Consider the following 27879-nt stretch of genomic DNA (forward strand, 5'->3'; position numbering starts at 1 on the left):
GATTAATTTATTTTCTTTTAATATTTAAAATAGTGTCTTTTATTTTGAAATATTTAAAAGGATTATATTTGAATACTTAATGAATTTTTATATAATGTTAAAATAACAAAGATTTAACTAATGAATCATTTTTCATAATATCGTAAATATTACATTGAATTAATTTAGTTGAAAATAATGTGATGTGAACTAATTAATAAACAAATGGTTGTTTTTAATTTTGAATTATTGTTAAACTATTTTCATAATTATAGGCACAATTATATCTTTTATTTTGAGATATTTAAAATGGTTATGTTTGAATACTAAATTAATTCAATATAATATTTATGATATTATGAAAAATGACACGTTTGATAGTTATTTGTTATTTCAATATCATATTTAATTAAATTTTAAAATAATGTGGTGTGAAATAAGTGATACATTAATTTTCTTTTAATATTTCACTTTGTTAAACTACTTTAATAATTGTATCTTTTATTTTGAAATATTTGAAAGGATTATATTTGAATATTAAATGAATTTCATATAATGTTCAAATAACAATCACTATTTAATGGTTCATTTTTGACAATATCATGAAAATTACGTTGAATTAATTTAGTTTAAAATAATGTGGTGTGAAATAAGTGATACATTTATTTTCTTTTAATATCTCACCTTTGTTAGACTACTTTCATAATTGTATCTTTCATTTTGAAATATATGAATATTTAATAAATTTCAATATAATGCTGAAATAACAAATTTTAAGTTAATAACTAACTTAATTTATATTAAAATTAAATAAATACTTAACTTACAAATCATTGTTAATAGTATCATAAATATTATATTGAATTAATTTATTTAAAAATAATGTGATACGTGAAATAACTGATAAACTAATTGTATTTTTAAATTTTGACTTAAAAAGCACTTTCATAATTATTAGCACAATTAAATATAAAAATTGTGATTTTCTTTCTTTTCCTGTTGATCCAGTTATAATAATTTTCTAATCCATTTTTCTCTCTTCCAATAATTAATCTTTTAACAAAAAATATATATATATATATAAATATTAATTTTAAAAATTGTTATAGATCGAATCAAATAAACAAATGTATCGATCATTGATGGAAGAAGTGGCACGTTTTTTGGACCGAGCCCACAAGAGCCTGATTATTCTTCACGAGAAGAACAATTCCAAGGACAAAAGTAATGCTCGTGTACCACGTAGTAGAAGCGTTCATGCAGTCGATACAACCGATTGTTCACCTAATCGTGGCAATTCAACAACGTCATCGTCGTCATCTGGTTCATCGTCAGCATCATCTCGTTTTACTCGAGCAAAATCGGTCAATCAGATTTCAGGTGGTTCAGCGTTTCGTGAATTCACATGGTCCGTTTTACGTCGTAATCAAAATTCAAATTTGGATAATAACGGACAACAATGTGAACAATCCTATCATGATGAGAAAAAAACAATGGCGGACGATGTATCATATATGAAACCTAAACAAATGGAATTAAATCCTGATGACGTACCACCGGAAAAATTGTCTCAAGAAGCATTTAGGTAATACATATTTAAATTAATTATTTATTTTAATTATTTTAATGTTATTTTATTGATAATTAATTAATTAATTAATTAATTATTATTATTATTATTTACAGGTTAATGAGAACTGTACAATCATTGTTATCAATGAGAGAACCAGATTTATCAAGAGTATCACCATACGATGACAGTGGAATATCACCATCACCAACTAATAATCATTATCATAATCATCATCATCAATATCATCATCTTCATCATCATCATCGTCACGACAGTTCAATGTCACAAGGAGACAATTTTATGAACACGTCTATTGTACAAGACGACAATTATGATGATAGTAATAGATGTATCGATGAAAATGAACGTGAACTTATTAATAATGAAACTAATTGTTTGGAATATCAAAATCGAGATAATTGTCAATCGAAATTATTATCATCGTCATCATCGTCAAGTAATACGGATGTTAATCGTAATATACAAAATTTATTACCAGGTGTTAGAACATCTGTAGATGCATCTTCGTATAATTCTGCTAGTAGTAGTAATAAAACAATGGAAGATGATGAACAACAAATAATTGTTTCCAATCGTGATAATACAATTGATAATAATACCCGTAATGAACAACGTATTTGTAATACTGTAAACAATACGTCAACGCCATTAAACAAATGTCAAAAACGTATTGATAAAAAAGGAATGAACAATAATAATAATGGTGGTGGTGGTGGTATTAATGATCTCATGGTTAGAGCTGTTAGAGCTAAATTGGCAAACAGCGTTAGTAGTGCTGACGATGAAAGTGGATTTTCATCTATGAGCTCATTTCAAGAAGTTGGTTTACCAACTTCACCTGTATCACCTATCAAAGGTTGTCACACGGAAGTTGGTTTACCTGAGATTCCAATTGATAAAGTTGCACATAGACGATGGTCTTCTAATCCAACCGAAATACAAGCACTTATTAAACGACACAGTGCTACCAATTTTACGACCAATCAAACCAATAACGAATCTTTAAGCGTTTGGGTTTAAATTTAATATTACTTTATTGTAGAATTAATTATATTACTTTTTAAGTGTACAATTTGTTTAGTTTTTCTTTTTTTTTTTTTCTGTTCGTTTAAGTCTTGATGTTATTAATCTCGTCTTGTTTAAGAGAAAGAGAGAGATAGAGAGACTATTTCTTCGAATAACAAGTGATTTACAATTATTTATATTTATATAAGATTTAATTATTATATGTTAACATTTTGTCTAATTAATTGTGTCCTACTAGATTGTTTTCATTAAACAACAACAACAAAAAGAGATCTGAATCTTATCTCTTTTTTTCTTATTTCTTTATACATATACATATATTTTTGTAAATATAATTTGTCTTCTTTTTCTTTTTTTAATTATAGTATTAGATTGTCAAGTATGAAATGGGGCAAAATCGAATTCAATTATATGCATTTTTTGTCCCATTTCATAATTGACAACCTAATTGATATACGTAAGCACCACACATGTGTGAAATCTCGACTCTACACATAAACAGTCTCTCTAATAATTCATAATTTGTTTATTGTTTATTAAAAAAAAAAATGCTACTTTGACTGCCACAAGCTAAAATCGTACAAGTATATTATCTAATTATTATGGTGTTTTAATACAATATGACGTATACATAGATATATATATATATATTTAATGGAACGATTCATGCATTATGTGTTTGTGTATATTATTTGAATTGTGAAAAATAATTTAAAGATTTGTTTATTAAAATTAAAACTTGTAATGGATTGATAAAACAATTTTCGATTGATTAAATGGTGTGAAAGATATTTGATGGAAGATTACAATTTAATTATAAATATTAATTATTAATGTTAATCCAAAGTTTGTTGAATGATCTTGCGCGAAAATTCATTTTCATGTTATATCCTTTTAAAAAAAAGAAAATGTAATCGTTAGAAAAGTAATAATCATTATTAAAAATCATTATATAGAATTTGTCGAATTTCTCATGTATACAATTTAGCATTAGAATTATTATTATTATTATTATTATTATAATTATTATAATTATTATTAATATTAATATTATTATAAGATAATTATGCGATTAATTGCATTTGCGCATGCATTTATTTGTAATATTTTCAAAATTTATGATTCAACTAATTGTAATTTATTTTCATTTGGTTTCCTCTTTTTTTTTTTTGGTGAAAATTAATTCGTATTAAAAAAAATTTTTGAAAATATTCACGGATTGTTACAAAAATTATAATAATAATATATATATAATGATTAATAATTACAATATTACATATCAAGATTATGCGAGATGTGTGTGTGTGATGTCATTCATAAATTATGTATTTTAAATTTAAGATATAATATACGTATACATATGTGTACTAATATATTCGTAAAATTGTTTAAATTTTTATCGATGTGTTTCTCATTTATTAAATACAAGTTTATTCAAACAAATGATGGGACAATAGAATTAATGATTGAACATTTAAATCATATATATATATATATATATATTGTAACAATTTTTATTTTTCACCTTCTTTTTCGGAAAATTTGTTATATTAATGTTCTCACCTTTGTCATTTGAATTTATTCATTAAATAATAAAATGGAATTTTCAGAAAAATTGTTAAATTTTCTTATTTCATCTTTTCATTATTATTTCATATGAAAGCCCCTAATGATAGGCAACCCGTTTTTCGAGACTGTCAATGAAATATTTAAAAATGAAATGCTGCTTCATTAAATACGATTATTTAAAATTTCTTTTAATTATTAAACTATTAACAAATCATCTAATTATAATAATAAATTTAAATAATTATTATATTATACATTTAATGAAGTTTTGTCTAAATAATATTATCGAATCAATAATTAATTTCATTCTAAATTTTTTATTCAATTTATTTTAAAAATAAACGCATAATGAATTAAAAATGAAAAAACAATTCGAATATAATAATATATATTAATTTATTTATTAATAAAATAAGTAGGTAAATAGCTTTACAAGCTACCAAAATTATCCAATAGATGGTGCATGTGTCGAACTTTACGAAACAGTTTCAACATGGCTTCCCATCGATCGAGATTGTGCAGTTTTTTTACTTCGACTTTGATTTCATCAATAATTCGAAAAAAAAACAATCGAATAAAATCAATAATAGTGTAAAACGTTGTAAAATAATGAAATCTTTTAAAATATATTAATTTTGAGTGGTGTCACGTCGATGAGAAAGTATAATCGAGTAATAACCGAAACAATAGTGGAATTTCAAATCAAATTTAGTTTCAATTTTAATCGATGGCGCGTCGATCAACATTTCCCGCGCAATTTCATATCGTTCTTCTACTTTACCAGATAAAAACAAATCCGTAATTCATTAATATTAAATCATCTTTAATCTATCGTACGAAAATGAATGAAAAAGTCAGCTTTGTTTTAATTTTGATAATACAATTTATATTACCTTGCTTAAATCCAAAGAATTTTGAATCATACAAGACGAGATAAAATATAAAACAAAACGAAAAGGAAGAATTACATTATTATTATTAAAATCATAATATAATCTTATTAGATTGATTAATAAATAATATTTATTTACATACAAATTCATACAAAAAATTCTAATATTACTTATCTAAATAACAATGTTATCAAATGTAATAAAATATACGAATAAAATGATGAGATTGAGTGAGTGAGTGAGTGAGAGAGAAAGAAAGAGTAAAAAGAAAGAGACAGTGTAATAAGGAAGAGTGGGGGAAGTTGTGGCGGTATTGGAATGCGCGCGCAATACGATAAGGAAGAAGCAAAAGCTTAATTCGTTATCAGTGCGACGTAGGCTCGGCCACGAGTCGGTCCAACATTTATCCAAGAGATCGCGCCACCGGAGCGGGCTACTTTTAGATTGATTTTCAAGAGCACACAGCACATACATCATCATATCACATCACATCACATCATATCACATCACATCACACATCACACATAACATCACATAACATAACACCACAGCAAAGTAACAGCAGCAGTAGCAGCAGCAGTAACAGCAGCAACGGAGTAGAAGAGGAGTAAAAGCACAGCACAGTACAACAGAAAAGAACAAATCGAAAGAGAAGAGAGAGAGAAAGAGAGAGAAAGAGAGAGATTGAGAGAGTAGGGGTGAAGAGGGAGAGGAGGGAGGAGAATAGAATAGTGGGAGGGAAGAGGAGTGTGGAGAGGAGTTAGAAGTACCGTGTGCCGGTGCACGGGGCCAAAGAGGTCCGCGTTTATTTTAACGTAGTTCGAAGGGCGTTCGAACGGGCCGCGATTGGACGGTCGGTGTCGGACGCTCGCTCGGATGAGTCGACCTTCGCGTACAGAAGAACAAGAGTCCCATCAATAAGAAGTTTTGTTAATTCATAATTTTTTAAAACCGTTATCGAAGATTATTATTACAATAATTATTATTAATATTATTATTATTATTTTGGTGTTATTCCTTGTCACACTTTTATCTCAATCTCCCCCCTCTCTCTTTCTCTCTTCTGATTCTTCTTTCACCTTCTTGGAAATTTTCTTTACAAAAAAAAAAAAATTCCTATCGAAGAAAATACTGGAATATTTCTTATTCCGTTGATAGTGAGGAACTCCTTTCTACCGTCGTCGTCGTCGTTCCTTCAAGCTCGGCTAACCGTTTAGTGCGGAACACGCAGGCGCTCAAACGCTATCATCTTTCTCTTTTGCTCACTTGCTATCATCTGTCCTCTCTCTCTCTCTCTCTCTCTCTTTCTCTCTCTCTCTCCCTCTATTCCCATCTTTCGCGTGCTGCTTCATTCTCTCTCTTTCTCTTACTATCTTTCATTTACCATACCACACAAATCCTCTTCCTCCTTCACCACCTCCTCCTCATCCTCATCATCATCCTCCTCCTCCTCCTCCTGCTCTTTCTCGACAACGCAAACACTCCACTACCCTACCAACACAAGCTTACTATCGCTACCCCACCACCAGTAACTCTATCACCACTAGCAGTAACCCATTAGCATTACTAGTAGCACCGGCACCCTCCTCCTCCTCGTCTCTCTGTCTCTCTCTTTCTTTTCCTTATTCACTCTCACTCTCTCTCTCTCTCTCTCTCTCTCTGTGTCTTTATCTATCTATCTATCCATCTATCTTTTTATCTATCCATCTATCTCTTTCGCGCGCACACCTCCGGCCACCAGCGCCGAACGTTCGTACGTTCTGTACGTACGTACGTCTGTCTGTCTGTCTGTCTGTCCGTCTGTCTGTCTGTCTGTCTCTGTCCGTTTGTCCGTCCGTTCTTACTTCCTTCCTTATCCCGCAAACCGGAGTCGAGTTAAGTGTGTGTCTTATATACACCGATTATTAACGCGGGCTCTTCTATAAGCCACCACCACCACCACCACCAACACCACCACTACGGGGTATACCACAAAGATAAAATAAACGGAAGTGTGTGCAAAAGCGCGTGTGTTGTTTTGAGCCCCCCGTCGTAACGAAGAGAAGTGTGCGGTTTTCTTCGTGGCGCAGTGCGTGAAATGAGCGACAAGGACCGTTCTTCGCCAACCCTAGTTGAAAACAGCCTCAAGTCGCTACTCGACCAGCCGAGTATCTTTCCGCTGATCGGTAAGTTACAAGAGATCAAAAGTTATATATATATGTATATCTATATCTATATCATATATCTATATATGTGTGTCACGCGCATTCGCGCTGTCTCTCTCTCTCTCTCTCTCTCTCTCACTCTTTCGTACTGTCTCTTTCTGTCTCTCATACACACAACACATGTTCTTCGTTGTTCTCTGTTCTTTTCCTCGTCAATTAACGTACATTAAAAAATTCTTTTATACTTTCATTTTTTTTTTTAATTTTCATTCTTCATTTTGAAATATTCTGTGTGAGAAGTACGCGTATATGAACTGTTAGAATCAATCGGTGTTGTTATCTATGTGTTTTATTTTTCCTAACGTATCTTTCAAAGAATTTTTTTTATAGGTTTAGAACGTTCATAAAATTGTACTTTTCTTTTTTTTTTTATCTCTGTGTGTTATCTCTCATTCACCATCTTTCTCTTTTTCTCATATTCTTTAGAATTGTATATACTACAGTTAGCATTTTAACACGCGCGATCGTCTTCGAAACTCGCGCAAATTCTACCCCAGCGCTCACTGGTGGCGATCTTATAAATATATATACATGTGTGTATATATATATACATTTTCTACACACATATAAATATAACGCGGATAGATCGTGATTCGAATTTCCTCGTGATTTTATCGTCATCATCATCACATCGTCATACCTCCATCTCTTTCTCTCTTTTTATCTTTCACATATATTCTCTTATAGATGTGTGTGTGTGTGTGTGTGTGTGTATGTATTTCTTCGTATAGTAACGCATTTAAATGTACGAATGAACGAAAAATGAATATGAAAAGTAATTAATAACTAAAATAGTAGATATAAAAGGAATACTCTTAAGAAATAGAATAATGAAAGTAATAATTAATTAAATAATAAATAAATAATAAATGTATAAAATAAAAAAATGGAGAGAGAGTGAGAGAGAGAGAGAGGTCAACTAACGCGTGGTAGTACACACGTTTATTGTTGCGCCGGCGCTCGTCTCCCGATTAACCTCATTCGGACCCCGTGTGGCGGACCACGTGACACATTCCGCCGGCCTAACTTGCTGCCTCTTTCCCCCTCCACTACCCTCATTCTCACCCTCATTCTCTCTCTCTCACTCACTCACTCACTCACTCTCACTCACTCTTGTATCAGTTCGGTTCGGTTCACACCCAACCTAACCAGACATCGCGACATATGTGTGCATGGTTGTGTGTGTGTGTGTGTGTGTGTGTGTGTACACTGCTGACGAAAACGCGTTCGGTTTCTTTCGGCCTCGGGTATCTATCTTATGTTAAAACTTCGTGATAGTTCGGCCACGTTCGATTCCATTCGGGTTTACACGCGAGAACCTGGATACACTACTAGCCTTACCGACGATACGACACGATACGACACGACACGACACGACACGATTGTGAAACGAGCTGGCGTTTTATTAATGCCATGTGATGATAGAATTCTCTCGCGTATTAAACGATTCTCTTCCTACGAAAATTACTCATTTTGGAAGGAAGTATCTTCTTTTCCTTTTTCTTTTTCTTCTTCTTTTTCTTCGTACGTTTGATCGTAATCGTAGTTATATTATGTACGCGAGTGACCATGAACGAGTTGAATTCTTTTCGAACGTGACCATGTCCTTCATATTTTTTTTTCATTTTTTTTTCTTTTATTTTACTTTCATTTATATTATTAGAATATTATAGAGTAATATTATAAATGCTTTTATACGTATAGAAAATAGTAGGTTGAAAAGTTTTGAACTTAATATAGAAATAATAAATTTTTATTTATTTAAATAAATGTTTATATATATATATATGATGAAATTATTAAAATATTATAGAGTAATATTACAGAGTAATATTATAATTAATAATTATTACTTTATAAATTATATATATAATATTAGTTATTAAATAATTTATAAATTAATTTATAAACAAATGTTTAAATAGTTAATAAATTAGTTAATTAATTAAATTAGTTAATATATAATAACTATTAATAATTATTAATTAATTAGAGGGTATATTGAAAAGTTGTGAGCTAAAAATAATAATTATTTTTTTCATTCTAATAAATGTCGTTTATATATATATATATATATATATATATATATATATATATATATATATATATATTAAAATATATTATATAATATTAATTATAATATTATGGTAAATAAATTAATATAATATAATAATTAATATATTAATAAATATTAATAATATAATAATTAAATTAATTATATATTATAAAAAATTATAATATATAATAAATATATAAAATATAGAATAATTAATAATAATTAATAATAATACATATTAATATATAATTAATAATATATATATATATATGATAAAGTTATTACAATATTACAGAATAATATCATGAACGTTATATGCATATATGATGGTAGGTTGAAAAGTTTTGAGTCAAAAATAAAAATAATAATTTTTTTTATTCAAATAAATATCATTTTATACTATATATGACACAACTGTTTAATCTCGTTAGAATATCATAATTATAGGTTCATCATACTAATGTCTTATTTCGTATCACATGTTAAAACATATTTTGATTACAATTTCGTTGGAATAATAATACTTTTATTATTTTGTTTTTTTTTTAAATTATTTTTTTTCTTTTTTTTATCAAGTCGTTTATATTCATACTTTAAGGTTTTAGAAATAGCTTTGAAATGTTATTACCTGTGTATTATATTATTTAATCTCACTATATGTATCATATTAGATCAAAAGATATGAAAACGTTTTGTTTTCGTTTAGATAAAATCAACGATTGTTAAGAAGTTAATATTTTTTTTTGTGCTGATAATGATACATTATTTTTTTTTTCATTTACGATTGTATTTTTTAAAACGTAGTTTAATAACTAATCGTATTATAGAGAACGACGATTAATTTTTTTTTTTTTTTTTTCATTTAAAAATCGTAGTAGTTTTATTTGTAATAAAATGGTCATATTTTAATCGATGTAATAATGTTTTCTGCATGAAACTCGTAAACAGATGTAAGTAATAATTTTAAATGGAAAAAAGAAATGAGATAAAATGAACGTTGATTATCTTCTACTTTTTTTGTCTTTTTTTTATATAGTGGAAATTAGAATCGTTACTTTGAATGAAACAGTAATTTTGTAATGGTGGATATGTTTTTTCTTATTTTTTTTTTTTTTTTGAGGAGATAAGTAAATAACACATTATAGTTGATTAACGAGAGTCTTTATGAAATAGGTTTAAAGATGAAGGTTACATTGATTAATAGCAAATAAGAATGAATTATAATTCCTTGAAAAAGTATATATATATATATATATATATATATATATATATATATATGTGAGTATGTTTGTTAAAATAGAATTCATAAATATTTCTTATTGATTTGTGGAAACACGTGTGATGTTTTATTTCTTTTTTTTTTCCTTTATTTTTCTAATACAAATGTTTGTGTGTTTAAAATCTTGAAAAATATTAGTATTAAATCATATGAGTTAGTTTCAATTTTTATTACTCGTTATTAATCATTTATAATCGTAAATAATAAAATTTATATTTATTATAGATAATCTTATGAATTTATATATATATATATTATATTATATTATTAATATAATTAATTATTATAAATTAATTATTAAGATATAGTTATTAATATTATTAAAATTAATATTAATAATAATTAATGTTATAATTATTATAATATATAATTAATTAATTATAGTTATTTAATTAATTATTAAGATTTTAATTTTTAAGATATAATAATTATATATATATATATTATTAATATAATAATTTATTATAAATTAAAATTATTAATAACTATTAAAAAAATTATTAATAAGACTAATATATATATAAATAAGAAAAGTAATAAAACAAAAACTTCTATATATATATATATGATCTGAGATATTATTAATGCAAACACATAAATGCTTACATTGTAATTATACCCTAGTTTTGCAATCATTATTATGTTACATCGTATACCAGTCATCAATATTAAACTTTATACAATATTAATGAGATTTCAAATATCTACGTTTTAATTTTATATTCTTAGTTTTATTTCCTTATCTTATATGATACTCATATATATATATATATATACAAGATGATTCACCAGCACTTGCCACTTTAACAGCTATGAAAGTATAATAATAGCAGAAAAGTGTATAAGGAAAAAGTTGCATGAAAAATTCAGGACTATAATATGACATTAGTATTTTCTGACTAGGTTTAGTCATTTTCGAGATTTATCGATCAACTTTGTTTTTTTAAATACAATGTTATATTTTAATACTAATTTTCGGATAGCGGCTGTCAAGACGAATCCAATGATGTGTAACATTAAATACAAAACTTGACAATGACCAATAAAAACTATTCGGAAAATATCTGTTCTGTCCGTTGTCGAAACAACTAAAGTATGACGCAACCCTGACACAACCCTGACGCGACCACGACGCGACCATGACGTGGAGGAGCTGTATTGTGACCGGCTGGTTCGCCAGGTTTTGACCTTTGTTGATCTTCAAAAATATTAATGTTGCATATCATTGAATTCGTCTTGTCAGCCGCTATCCGAAAATGAGTATTAAAATATAACATTGTATTTAAAAAAAAGAAAGTAGACCGATAAATCTCGAAAATGATTAAGCCTAGTAAGAAAATGCTAATGTCATATTGTAGTCCTAAATTTTTCATGCAACTTTTTCCTTATCCACTTTTCTACTATTATTATACTTTCGGAGCTAACCAGGTGGCAAAGGCAGGTGAATCACCCTATATATATTGTTTTATTAGGTTTACTAAAAAATGGGTTAAAAGTTTTTTTTTGGTGGATTTATCTAAATAATTATGAAATTAATATTATTAATTATTTAATTTAAATTACCTAAATAAATTATTTCAATTATTATTAAATTATTATTATAATATTATTATTTTATATATATATATATATTTTAATATTAATTATTATTATTTAATATATTATATATATATATATTTGGTATAATATATTATATTAATATATTAATAATATTAATATAGTATTATGAATTATTAATAATTAAAAATAATAATAATAATAATAATAATAATAATAATAATAATAATAATAATAATAATAATAATAATAATATATATATATATATTTATAATTATTAATATTTATTATATAATTTATTTTTATAATATTATATATTTAATATAAACTATATATATTATATTAAAAATAAAAATAATAAACGCACAATATAATATATATTACAATATAATATTACAATTATTATAATATAATATGAAATAAAATATTAAAATATATTATAATATATATCCTATCTTTCAAGTTGGATAAAACTGCACACTGTGTGAAAAATTTTATTAAAATCGGTTCAGTAATTTATGAGTCCATTGCGGACAAACAACGTGACACGTAATTTATATATGTATATGTTAATATATGTAAATACAAATTTGTAATAATTAGTTCGTCATAAATTCGTGTTGAAACTTTTAACCCTAGAAAGCCCTAGAAAAATAAGAAACCAAAAATCTTTGATAATATGATACGTACGTATTTTATAATGACTTTAATCAATATTATTTTATTAATTTTAAATTAAAGATTACAAGTGTTTCAAAATTGTATTTTTTTTTTGTAAGTTAACAAAAAACAATTGTAAAGATAATAATCAATGATACTTATCAATGATGCACACTTTTGATAACTCATTGAACTGGATTAATTTGAATGAAAAGTATAATCGATTTGTTAATTTATATTATCAAACGTGATTCAATATAATATTTAACAATTATCATTATTATCTAAATATTTCAATATTTGTGTATACTTTTTTTTAATGTCTCGTTTTATTAAGTATCTTATTCTTTTTATCTTTTTATCTACACATCAAGGATTACATCGTACAATTTACGCGAATTTCAATGTTTATTGAATTAATCCGAAAATAAATTGTTTCTTTTTCTTTTTTTTGGTTCTTTTTATTTTTCTCAAGTGTAAATTTAAAACTCACATAATTTATGAAAGTTTCAATGTTAGGAAAACTTCAATATGTATATGTATATATATGTATATATGTATATATGTATATATCGAACGTAAATATATTTGAAGCATTCTGTGGAGCCTGGTAATCGTCGATTTGCGATATCTTGAAAAAGAAGAAGATAATATTGAGTCAGTTTAAATTAAATACGTAGTTTCAAGATAATACTAACAATAAGTGGGTCTATAATCTATTCATACTTATATGTTATATTTAACAATAAGTTATTTACCTATATGTATGATCAATTTATAAGTATTCGGTATAAACAAAAATTCCGATTAATTAATAAATAAATTAATATAACTGCAATTAATTATTTAATAAAAATATAAAAAATTATAAATATATATTTAAAAATATATATTAAAAATATATATATATATATATATATATATATATATATATATATATATATATATTTATATATTATTTATAAATATATATTTAATAAAAATTAATTATTTAATAAAGATAAATAATAAATATATAACGATTAATTAATATAACTAAAGAAATTATGTTATCATAAATTTAATCTAATAAGATAAATACGAAAAAAATGTTATATTCAATTCTATGTTTAAAAAATAATAAAACAAATATTTAAAGATAAATAATAAATATAACGATTAATTAATTAATATAAATAAAGAAAATATGTTATCATAAATTTAATCTAATAAAATAAATACGAAAAAAATATGTTATATACAATCCTATGTTTAAAATATAATAAAACAAATGTTTAAAGATAAATAATTAATATAACGAATAATTAATTAATATAACTAAAGAAATTATGTTATCATAAATTTAATCTAATCAGAAAAATACATTAAAAAAATGTTATACTTAATTCTATAATTAAAGGAAGCATTTAATTCGATATTTTAATTAACAAATTTAATATTTATTATTTTATTTTATTTTATAAAGTAATTATCGTACACCCGTTATATTCTTCGAACCTTGTACTCAATTTTATATTTGAAAAATAATTAAAAAAATTATTTAATGATAAATTATAAATATAACGATTCATTAATTAATATAACTAAAGAAATTATGTTATCACAAATTTAATCTAATCAAAAAAATACGATGAAAAATTGTTAGATACAATCGTATGTTTAAAAAATAATAAAACAAATATTTAAAGATAAATAATAAATATTAATTAATAATAAAATTAATTAATTAATATAAGTAAAGAAATTATGTTATCACAAATTTAATCTAATCGGAAAAATACGAAGAAAAATTGTTATATTCAATCCTATACATTTATTTGTATCATTTAATTTGATATTTTATTAAACAAATTTAATATATATATATTTATTTATTGTGAAATAATCATCATACACCCGTTATATTCTTCGAACCTTATATTCTCAATCCTATATTTAAGTGTAGCACATAATTCGATAATTTTTTAAACAAATGTAATATTTATTTATAAAGTAATCATCATACACAATATTATTCGAAATAGTTTTCATTAATTAGTTCAATTTTTTTTTTTATGAAACTGACGCGAATTTTTGTTTGCTATATTCTAAATACAGTGAAAGTTAAATTTTAAAATTAAATTTATTATTAATCATTATTATTTAATTTTATTATTTAATTTATTCGATTAAATTATCAAATTTATTATTAATGACTATTATTTCATTTTTATTGTTAAATTTATTCAATTTTTAAATTAAATTTCATAATAATAATTTGTTATTTAATTTTTCTATTACATATGTTTAATTTTAAAAAGAAATTTATTAATATTAATTAATATTTACCTTTGTTATTAAATTTATTAAATTTTTAAATTTAATTTTTATATTAATAATTATTATTTAATTTTGTTATTAAATTCATTTAATTTTTCAATTACATTTCATATTAATAATTATTATTTAAATATGTTGTTAAATGTATTTAATTTCAAAATTAAATTTGTTATCTATAATTATTATTTAATTTTGTTATACTAAATGTATCTGTATTTAATTATAAAATTTATTCAATTTAATTATTAAATTTATTATTAATGATTATTATTTAATTTTATTATTAAATTCATTTAATTTTAAAATTACATTTCATAGTAATAATTATTACTTAAATATGTTATTAAATGTATTTAATTTTAAAATTAAGTTTGTTATCTAAAATAATTATTTAATCTTTTTATTAAATGAATTTTTATTGAATTATCAAATTGATTATTATTTAATTTTATTATTAAATTTATTCAATTTTAAAATTACATTTATTAATAATAATTAGTATATAATTTTTTTTTTAATTAAATTTATCATGAATTTATATCAAAATTAAATAAACTATTAATAATAATTATTTAATTTTCTTATTAAATGTATATTTAATATTAAAATTAAATTTGTTACCTATAATAATTATTTAATCTTTTTATTAAATGAATTTATATTTATTTGATTAATAATGATTATTATTCATATTTATTCATGATTTATGTTTTATGATTTATTTATGATTTATTATTCATTATTATTCATATTATCAAATTGATTAATAATGATTATTATTTAATTTTATTATTAAATTTATTTAATTGAATTATTAAATGTCATATTAACAATTAACATATTATAGTATATTGTTTAATTGGTATAAAATAAAACTAAAAGATAGTTGACTGAAATAACGTAGTGTTTTGAACTATAAAGAATGAAAATTGTGGTCGTTTGAAAACGATTCAAAATTTCATTTCTAAAATCGTTTTGTGAGATTGAGATAAAAGGGAAACAGAGAAAATAGTAGAGACATGTTCGTTCCATGGTAAAAGCAAGAATTGATTATGTGCCAAGCTTTGAAAACCTCGTTCTTGCTCGATCGGTCAACGAGTGAGAGAAACGAACACGAATTCCAAGTAATGGGATAGAAAGAGAAAGAAGTAAATAGAACAGTGATACACGATCTAATTGGTTCGGTAAATTTGGCCTGATCGAAGCTTTAATTATTTCTCAATCGTTTTTTTTTCTTTTTTTTTTTTTTTTTTTGTTACAAAACCACTCAATCGATTTTATCTATACAGATTATTAATGTTATTACAGGATTTAATTATCATACATTGTCAAATTAAACAAGATTAACCACACACACACACACACAAAATGATAAAAAAAAATTCATTTACATATTTAAATAATCAATTATTATTATGTTGAATATTTGAAGTGAAAACTTCTTTATTATCAGGGTGATTTGAAAATTGTGAAACGGAAAAACGTGAAACCAATAAAACAAAAATAATTAATTAATTAATAAAATTCAATATATATATATTTTTTTTATCTTGAGGTTTGTATACCCGGGCGCTCAGTCTCTGGACCATTGTACCCGGGCCCCTTGCGGGGAAAAATCTATGACCATAGCGGTCCCGCGGGCAGCCCCGACTCCCTTGCAAAGCGCAGGAGTTTGGCCGCCCCTGAGCCCACTAGGTCGAAGTTGTTGTCGCTGGTCCCAAGGACATCATTTCTGACGTCCGCGAGCCCAACGCATTGAGTTATAAGATGCAGGGGGGTATCCTCTCCTTCGCCACACCTGCTGCAGACCGAGTCTTGTGCAAGGCCCAGTCGCGTAAGGTGCTTTCTAAGGTGCCAGTGCCCGGTGAACAATCCTACCAACAGCCTCAATTGGGCTCGGTCCAGGTTGATCAGCTCGGTACCTAGCTCCTCCGAAGGCCCTGAAAACAGAGCCTTCGTGTGCCTCATGCCAGGGCCTTGCACCCAGAGATCCCTGAAGCGGTCCGTAGCCCACTTCTTAGATCTCCACCGCATGAGCCCCTCTGACTCGCTGATGTGGCATTGGCTTGCCAGATCGTGCCGTGAAGCTCCAAGTCTGGCAAGCTCGTGCGCCCTTTCGTTGCCCTGAACGCCACTGTAATTCAATATATAATTTAATTCTATATATTAATTAATTAATTAATAAAAAATTCTATATATATAAAAATTCAGTGTCACAATATGTTTGTCCACTAATAATTCAGAAACCACTCAACTTATCTTAATGAAATTTATTTTATTTCACGTGATTTTTTCCAACTTAGCACATAGCACAATTTTTATCGCAATTTTTCTTTTTTTTTTTATTATTATTTTTTATTACTAATTTAAAGATTTTCATTTAGAGGTTATCTAGGTTCTGTAAGGTTCTTTCAATAGATGGCACTGTATTACAATTCAATTATTTCCATATATTTACGTCTCGAAGTTTGGTTTTCTTTAAAGGTTTTTTTTGTTTAATTTTTTTTTTGTTAGATAAATTTCGTTAATATTTTTATTACTTCGAAAATATAATCTCGAGTTGAGTTAATTTTTTTTTTGTTTTTTGTTTAAATTGTATCTCCTTTTTTGATTCGATTAATTAATTGAATTTATCATTTTAATTGATAAATAATAAAAACTTTGTAGAATTTGTAATTAATTAATTAAGTACGTATCATATTATCAAAGATTTTTTTTTTTTTTTTGTATTCTCGGGTTAAAAGTTTAAGCAAAAATTTATGACGAATTAATCATCACAAATTTGTATCAGTACAAACACACACACACATACATCTATATATATATATACATATGTATATATGTATATAAATTTTATAATTATTAATTATTATTTAGTTTCATTATAATAAAACTATTTAATTAAATTATCGTATTTATTATTAATAATTATAATTTTAATTTTGTTATATATTTTTATTTATTAAATTTTAAAATTAAATTTATTATTTATAGTTGTTAGTTAAGTTTGTTAATTAAATTATTATTATTATTATTATTATTAACTATTCTTTAATTTTATTATTAGATTTATTTAATTTAATTATCGAATTTATTAATTATAATTATAATTTAATTTTGTTATTTAATTTATTAAATTTGGAAATTAAATGTATTATTTACAAATATTATTTAAATTTGTTAATTAAATTATTATTATTATTATTAATTATTCTTTACGTTTATTATTATATTTATTTAGTTTAATTACCGAGTTTATTATTAATAATCATAATTTAATGTAGTTATTTAATTAATTACATTTAAATATTAAATTTTTTATTTATAATTATTATCGAATTTATTAAATTTTGAAATCAATTTTTATTATTTATAATTATTATTTAATTTAATAAATTTTGAAATAAAATTTATTATTTATAATTATTATTTATTTTTGTTATTTAATATATTAAATTTTAAAATTAAATTTATTAATAATAAGTATTACTTAATTTTGTTGTTAAATTTATTAAAATATAATTATTCTTTAATTTTATTATTAAATCTATTAAATTTAGTTAACGAATTTATTATTAATAATCATAATTTTTTTAAAGAATAAACTTCAATTTATTATTTATAATTATTATTTGTTTTTATTATTATTTAATAATAAAATATTATATATATATAAGGAACAAATATAATAATTTTTAAATTATATTCATTGTCACAGAAAAAAAGAATATATATTTTAATTAAATTAAAATTAAAAAAAAAAAGAAGAAATTTCTCAAGAATATTTTTTTAGACATTTAATAAAATATAAAAAGGAAAAAATAAACAATAATAAAAAAAAAATATTAAATAAATAATAATACAAGATTACATATATATTTACATTGAAATATCGAAAGAAAAATTATGGAAACGAAGAAAGGTTTGTAAAATTCTAAATAAAAAATAAGATGAAAAGATAAAAAGAGTAAGGAATGAGTAAAGGGAATAGGTTGAGGGTTAGAATAAGAGGAAGATGTTTGTATGTGTTTGTGCGGATAAAAATATGTTTAAGCGTACATAAGTATTGGATACATTTTATATAAATAATAAATATAAAAAATGAATTGAATGAATAAAATATATAAAATAAATAAAATAACTAAATGTGAAAAATACATTAAATACATTAAATAAATTAAATAAATAAAATATATAAAATATATAAATAATAAATATGAAAAAATGCATTATTAAATAAATAAAAATCAATAAAAATAAAAAAATAAAAAAATAAATAAATATGTTATGAGAAGTTTCGAAAGGCTGGCCAGGAAAATGGGCCAAGATAGGGGGGGGGAAGGGGGAACGAGAAGATAGACAGAGTGTGAGTGGAACAATTACACATATAATGAAATACATGTAAGGAATATGAAGTATATATATGTTATAGTTTTATATAGTCTATATAGTTACCAAATGTGGTATATTGTTTAATGTTGTTTATATTGTTTTATATTGTTAATACTAATATCTAATATTATATTAGGGCATAATTAGAATTAAGTATATTGTCAAGGTGAACGAACATGTAGGGGGGCGGCCTTCGGGGTAAATACCCTATAGGGGTACAAGTGAAAATAAACTACTAAATAAATATGTTTAATAAAATAGAAATAAAAATTAAATAAACAATAATAATAATAATAATAATAATAATAAAAAAATTATTATACGCCTAAATATTGAAACAAAAAATTATCTGAACAATTTCAACAATATCAACAAATTTCATATATAGGAAATTAGATTAAAAAAAAAAAAAAGAAATAAGAAATAAGAAATGAGAGAGAAGAAAACGGAATAGATAGAGGGATAAAGGGTTAGTATAGAGTTTGTATGTAGGATGAAGGAGGAGGAAGGGGGGTTAGAGGGGTAGATAGGAGGGGAGAGCGGCGAGAGGGGGGGGGGGGTTGTGGGGTGGAAATATCTATAGGCCGAATTATGCAGAGGCGTGCAGGAGACGAAGCGCACCGGCACGAAGCAAACTGCAACTTCGTATTTATGTCGATCAATATAAAGGGGTATAAACGAGAGCAAACCGGGAATGGAAGAGGGGTGGGATGAGGAGGTGGGGAGGAAGGTAAACGGGAGAAGGGGAAGACAGGGAACCAGAAAAGGCCTCAAGACTTTTTCCAATTCGACCAATTACCTTTGGGTTCTGCCTAATGGCTCTATTACTTTCCCCCTCCCTCTTCATTCTTACGATTAGTTTTTCAATTTTTTTGTTTTTTATAATTCCCACTCTCACCCCCTAATTGTTTTTCTACACCATGGGAAGAAGAAGAAAGTGGGGTGGGTGGCGGGGGTAGGTGAAAGGGGTTGAAGAAATTTTTGTTGTTTTTTTTGGGGTTTTTTTTTTATTTAATTTTTATGAAGGTTTTTTTTTTATTTTGAATATTTCGTTTGTTATTTTTTTGATGATTTTTTATTAACGCGAAATTTTTTAATGAAAATTATGAAAGTTTATTTACGTTGGTAATATCCCATCTTCTTCTTCTTCTTCTTCTTCTTCTTCTACCCCTAAACCTATCTCTTTTTTTTTCACCTATTTTTCACTATATCCTTTTTTTTTATAAATTTCTAAATCTTTTTTTATTATAAATTTTTCCTCGTTCTTATAATTTTTGTATTAATATTTATGCGTTTAATTTTTTGTATTATTATTTATTTAATTTTTTTTCTTATTATTATTATTGTTTATTTTATTCTTTGATTTTTTTTTTTTTAATAAACGATTATTATTTATTTATTTTTTTTTTATTAATTATTATTTATATAATTTTTATTTAATATTTATTTAGGCTTGTACATATTTTTACATACATACACACATAAGTCACATATACCCTTTCTTTTTCTTCTTCTACCCCTCAAACTCTACCCCTTTTCTTCTTTTGCACTCTTTCTTTCTTTTTATCTAATTTTCTTTCTAGAATTTGACAAACTTTTTCAAATTTTCTCCCATATGAGATGATACTCCTTACCTCTACCCTCCATACTTTGAACGCAGGGCAAATGGTACTATTAAGGGTTCATTCTGATTTATATGCCGAAAAAAAAGGCTATTTTCACGATTTTTTGTTAGGCTTTGTAGGATACATATACATATGAAAGTTGTTCGGTATGATAAATACACTCTAGAAGTACAAGAAAAAAAAATTTTTTTTGATTGTTTTTAACGTTTTTTGACATCCAAAATGGCTGACAAATGTGAACCCGTCAAAAGTAGGTATGCTGTTGGCGGGCATCGAAATTTGAGAACGGGTGATCTAAAACAACAAAATTAAACGGTTTTAAATTCAGTATGACAATGGCTATAGGGTATGCTAAAACTATTAATTTTTATGAAAACAAAACAAAATGACGGCCATTTTTCGAAAAATAAAAAAATCAACGATTTTTTTCGCAGTTTTTTGTAAAAAAAAATAGTAAAAATTAATATTTTGACTTAGTTGTAGCATGCGAGATAGCCATTCATGTGTAGAGTATGTGGTTAAAATTTCAGAAGGATCGGTTGAGTAGTTTCGGACATATCATGCCCGCCAACCGAAAAAACGTTGTTTCGAGAAGAACGCGTTTAAAGTTTTTTTTACAAAATTTAAAAAAAAGTCTGACTTTACCTTATTCTGCGATGCCTGCACCATACAGTATGCCTTCTGCTTCTTCAAAATACTCATTATCTTCCACTCTAGCCTTTTTTCGTTGTGTCCTGGCCTCTTTTAAAGATTCTCCGCTCAAACGATTGGCTGAGCGCACACGCGTGTTGCCGCGGTTACTAGCATAATTGACTGCGATAGGGCCAAGTTTTATCACCAAAACGTGCATTATTTTCAGTATTCGATCAAAACCTTCGTTGAATATACAAGCTGCCAATTTAAAAGCTATTTCAACAATTTTTTTACCATTAAATAGGTGTTTAGGCACCATAGCCCAAACGCATTTGTTGAAGCACTCATTATTATTTTAAATGTGTGACCACCTAAACATCTTTCAAGTAATTCTGTTTTTGTCAGGTCAATATCAACCTTTTGTTTTTTGCTGCTATATTCATGCAGAGACATTTCTACTTACACAATCGCAGATGGTTTGTCTCCTCTATCTGTAATATCTCTATGTGTTTGGGTCGCAAAATAATATACTCAGACTGCTCGGATCGTTCTACAATTTTTGTATGATAATTCTACATATGTCTACTTTCGAAAAATGCAAAAAAAAAAAAAATTAATTTTTTCAAAATGATAAACCAGTATGTACCCTTAAACATTTTACGAAAAAGGCAGGAGGATTATATTTTTATTCAAAGTCAGCAAAACTAACAATTCGTTTCTGAATACGTTATTCTTACTAAAAGCTTGAAAATTGTCAAAAAAAAAAAAAAAAATAATAATATACATAAACAAGAAAAATTGAAGATAACAAGAAGAAACAAGAAAAATAAGAAAATAGTTTAGAAAATGTCAAGCTATGTATGTGTGATATGTTTCAAAGCACGGTACTATGCAAAGTGCAGCTTCACAGGTCGTACAACAAAACCTTGTTTCCTTGCATTTTCCATTTTTTCAGCAAACATCACATCTTATAAATAAAAATAAATTAAATAAATATAAATAAAATACATAGTGGTCGTATTGGTAATATAAAGGAAACATATCACCAAATAATATTCTCATTACATTTTATTGACATTTCGAGTTTTTATAATGAATATTAATTTTTTATTTTACACGATGAGTTTATACGTCAAAAGTACCGCAGTAGAGATTTGGTACGACGTGTATACACGTTGAACGCACTTAACTGGTTAAATTGTACATTGTATTGATTGGAAGAAGAAAATAAAAATAAAAAAAAAACAATAAATTCGAAAAAAAGTGAAATATTAAAATGACCAACATAACATTGTAAAATTCATTCACGAGCATATTATATTTGTCCGACGTGGAAATATCTGTTATTGCGTCAACATCATGCGATAATTTATAATCAGTTAAATGTTCGTTTTATCGATGATCCTGAAATTTAACCCGAAGTATAACCAATGATAATCCTAATTCATACGTATACACACATGAGATATCATTTCGAATGAGCACAATTTTTAATTATTATTTTTTACATGTATCATATAGAGTCAATTAATTATATCAATTTAAAAATACAAATAAAAAATAAATTAATAATATTTATATATATATATATATTAAGTATTTATATACGTACACGTATAAAATAAAACATTGGCACGTGTGCGTATTCGTTTATCAATAAAAAAATAAATAAATACAAAATTAATTAAATATTTTTATATTAATAATAGATTTATATATATTTATTATTTATATATATATATTTATATTATTTATATTAAATTTGATAGGTCAAAAGATTATACTGTTTGAAAGATTTATTACTTAATCCAAACTTGGCCAAATAATTCGCATAATTCAGCGATGGTTCAGACAAGACAGTTGTGTTCGTGAACTGTACTTACTGCGATGAACTATAACATCGTTTTTATTATATATCGATCGAATGAAAGTGAATGAGAAATGAAGAGACATGAAACACGCCGACTTCTTGGCGTCAATCGAGGTCCGAGCTTCCAAGTGCTTTCCACCTGTACAAAGTACACCTTAAAAAAGCCCCAGGGTCATCATTGATAACGTCAATACTCAATTTTATATATACATATGCGTATCACGAATACACGCACATGCACACGCACACAAACTCGTAACAGGCAGACGTTTAACGATGACAAGAAAAAAAAAAAAAAAAAAGAAAAAATACACCAAACGTGAAATTTATTTGCAAATATATTTCTTTTGAAATTGTTTACAATTTTAATTAAAATTTTTATAAAAAATAAATTAATTGTAAGTTGGTATAATATATTGTAATAGATAAAATAAATCAAATTAAATATTAGAAATGATTGCGTTATCAAATTAGCTCGAAAAAGACGAATTTGTTTTTGATTTTGGAGAATAACGTTTTGAAATTGTAAAAAATTGCAAGAGTATAATTTATTTCTTTTTTTTTTAGAAATTTTACTAATTAATTTCTCACTGTAATATAATTTTCTTTTTAATAACAAATGTTTTTTCAACCTTTCATGTTGTTTTTTTTTAATTTTAACTTTAAATTTAATTTTGTTTTTATATTAATTTGAATTTCCTCTTTTTCAATTTAAAATTGACATAAAATGTATTTTAATTTTGGTTTTTTTTTAATTTTGTAATTTTATTTTTTTTACTTTTTTTTTAAATTAAATTTTAATTTCAATTTGATAACATTATTTTTTATTAATTTTTTTTTGTTTAATTTAAATTTTAACTTTGTTATTTTATTTTTTTAAATTAATTTTTAACTTTTATTTTTCTTTTAACTTAATTTTAATTTTAAATTATTAATTTTATTTTTTTTAATTTTTTCTTAATTAAATTTTAATTTCAATTTTTTCACTACTTTCTAAAAATAATTCTTATGAAAAATAATCTATAATATATTTAATTATATTATTATATTAAATTATATTATCATATATATATATATATATATATATATATATATATATATATATATATATATATATATATATATATACATAATAATCAAGAATGAATAATAGGAATATTTGAACATTGGAATTAGCATTTATTATTTTCCATTTATTTTCCATTTATTTTCCATTTATTTTCCATTTATTTTCCATTTATTTGTAAAACGTTATACGTTTAAAAAAACAAAAAAAAGGGATAAGATTAAATGTTTCCTATTTGAATTAATGTTTACATAGTAAATCGTAGAAAGTGAAAGAGAGACATATGTCAAACAGTTTCAAGTGGTGTTGGTAAATGCTAATATGTAAAGTGGAATATAACGCATTTATCTATCTCTATCTTTCTCACACCCACACATCTATACACATACTCATACATATAGACATACACATGCGTTCTTTCTAGTTCTCTCTGTCTATCTCTTTCTTTCTTTAGTTAGTAGTGGAAAACCTTAAAATAGTAAGTTCCAACTAGGCGTGACAGTTATACGAGGATGCCATCTGGCATATAGTAAAGCTCTAACACGTAATAAAGTATTCTCTTAGGGCAGAAATAGACAGCTATCTTTAAAGTTTGAAAAGTCGAGCTTATAAGCACGACTTTTCAATTTCAATTTCAATTGCAATTTCAATTTGTTGTTCATCGACTATCAACCAGCGTTAATACAACTTCAAATATAAATATTCAAATTATATTTTGAAATACAGCATACTACAATATAATAATTATTTATTATTATTATTATATATATATTAGGGTGGGTCAAAAAAATCAATTATTTTTTTGTTTACAAGTGACACGGAAAAATGGGTTGCTAGAAACCTTAAAAAAATTCTCACCCAATATGAGCTCTAAATTTTGTAATTAACAGATATGTTTATTTTGTATTTTTTCGAAAACAAGAAAAAGTGGACTTAATACGTTCGCGACGGGGTGTACCACCGGTGGTACATGCAGAATTGTTCCATCGGGCGGGATGAGCCACCGGTGGTACACGCCGGTGTCGATCTAATAAAAAGGTGATTATTGTAACTAACAAATTTATTGACATATTTATATACATAGAAGAACTATTTATTTTTGTGAACTTCTCCGAAACGTTGTATACACAAAGCCGACTGATTGTCGCAAAGAGGGCAAAGTGTCGTAACGCGGTTGGCTTTTTTTGCGGCTATGACGGGGCCCCGCACACGTTCTGACAATTTACTGTAACATTCCCTGCAGCGCTTGCGAACATTTCTTGCAATGCCTGGATATCTCTTTATAAAATGAAGGTTGCTATCCTTTATTTGCCCCATTGACATTTCTTCAGTTGTTAATAATTTATCAATAATTTTTTCCCTAAATTTCCAAATGCTCATTTCACCACTAACCCCATGTTTTGTGTATGTAATACGCATTTACTATTGCTGTCTCGCAAAGTAGCTGTATTGTGATCTTCCTATACCATTTCACTGTTTTTCTTAAGCAACTGTAATAAGATGCCATTTGATCCGATATTCAAGTCAATTGCTATAATGCGGCAAGGTTCATGTACCACCGGCTCAGCCCGCCCGATGGGTTCGAGTACGAAAAACAGCCCCGCCCCACGGTGCAGCTGGTGAATTCAGGCCCCGTCGCGAACGTGTTAAGGCATTTAATAAATTATTTAATGATCTCAATGACATGATGCATAATGATAATACTATTAAACGTAAACATTATATACATTATATACATGTTACTAATTGTATTTAGTATTAATGCAATTTACTTTATTAATCAGGTATATATATATATATATGTTTTTATTCGATATTATTATGGTTTTGTATTAAAAAAAAAATAATGATGTTCTTAGAGAATGAATAATAATTCATTCGTGTAAATTATAATTACGATGAATTACATTTTCCAACAATACAACATTTCATTATATCAATCATAATTCGTGAGAATAATTCTAATAGAAATAATTGCATCCTTTGAAAAAAAGAAAAAGAAAAAAAACAGAAAGAAAACAACTAACGAGAAAGAATGTTTGCGTGTATTTAAATACTGCGAATATACATATTACAATATTTGTTTTTTTTGTTTAAAACAGTCTCATGAGTCATTAAACTACGTGTGAAATTACTTCTAACGCGGAAAAGAAGGTTACTTTTCAGTAATTAAAATGTAATTAGTAATAACGAATAATTAATATTCATGAGTAAGAAATATTCATAATTATTCAATGAAAAAGAAATAAATCGATGAACGTTTTGAATATAAAAATGCGAAAATAAAAATTTTTCTGAACGAAAACGAAAAGCACAAAAGAAAAGAAGAATTTTTTTTATCTGACATTGTAGTAAACAAAAAATAAAAACAAAACCAAAAGAAATAGAACAAAATGTTTAAATATAACAAAAGGGAGAGGAGATAATAATATTATTATTATTATTATATTTAGGTAATTATAAAATAATAAAATCAAATTTTTTCTGACAAAAATAAAAAAATACAAGAAAAAATGGAATTTAATATTACAAAAAAAAAAAAAAATGAAGAAATAAAATATAGAAATGGACAAAAATGTTTAAATATAAGAAAAAAGATGAAGAATAATAATATTGAAAAATTTTAAATAAAACATACAAATATTTAAATAAACAGAAAAGATAAATTTTTCTTTTTCTAATATTACAGTAAAATGGTACCTTTTTAAATATTACAGTAAAATTACTAAAAAAAGGTGTCTCTATGCAACACAGGGCTATTTTATTATCTGAAATTCTGTGCCGCAAAGAGTAATAAACCACCGCAAGTATTTTGCGGTTTTCAAATCGTTTTACGAACCGACCGTAAATTATAGAAACGTTAGAAAACGTGTGGTAACCAGCAGTTAGCATGATGTTAGTTTGGTCACACGGTTTCGTTCGTTCATACGTTTTAACAACTCTTGCCAGATAAAACGTCACGAGATTATTAATTCGAAAATGAAAAAAAAGAAAGATAGAAAGAACACACAAAAACAAAATGGTTGTACGATAAATCGTGTGGATACTAAGAATTTAGTGGCTGGTTAAACAATTAAACCAAACTTTGAAATAGAAGTTTGACAAAGATATTATGGTAATAAACGAGAATGATAAAAAGATCGAAAATTTTGGATTA

At 25.3% G+C, this 27879-nt stretch overlaps 2 protein-coding genes across 2 annotated transcripts in view; one reads left to right on the forward strand and one right to left on the reverse strand.

The window, feature by feature from the left end:
* LOC107072744 (uncharacterized) overlaps positions 1-27879 on the forward strand; it is a 303985-nt gene that overhangs the window by 177293 nt on the left and 98813 nt on the right. The window contains 3 exon segments of the mRNA XM_089176696.1: positions 1089-1564; positions 1666-5684; positions 6220-7226. Of these exon segments, the coding sequence (XP_089032822.1) occupies positions 1089-1564; positions 1666-2593 (1404 nt within the window). The 3' untranslated portion in view covers positions 2594-5684; positions 6220-7226.
* On the reverse strand, positions 21064-22487 carry LOC149031119 (uncharacterized). Its single transcript, XM_089176631.1, has 2 exons — positions 21799-22487; positions 21064-21447 (listed from the first exon to the last, which is right to left on the reverse strand). Exon 1 carries the CDS (start codon positions 22103-22105, stop codon positions 21800-21802), a length of 306 nt encoding a protein of 101 aa, XP_089032757.1. The 5' UTR covers positions 22106-22487; the 3' UTR covers positions 21064-21447; position 21799.

This window comes from Polistes dominula, unplaced genomic scaffold (assembly GCF_049000335.1).
Source record: "Polistes dominula isolate Pdom_NZ unplaced genomic scaffold, Pdom_raw_medaka contig_80, whole genome shotgun sequence".
Taxonomy (NCBI): domain Eukaryota; kingdom Metazoa; phylum Arthropoda; class Insecta; order Hymenoptera; family Vespidae; genus Polistes; species Polistes dominula.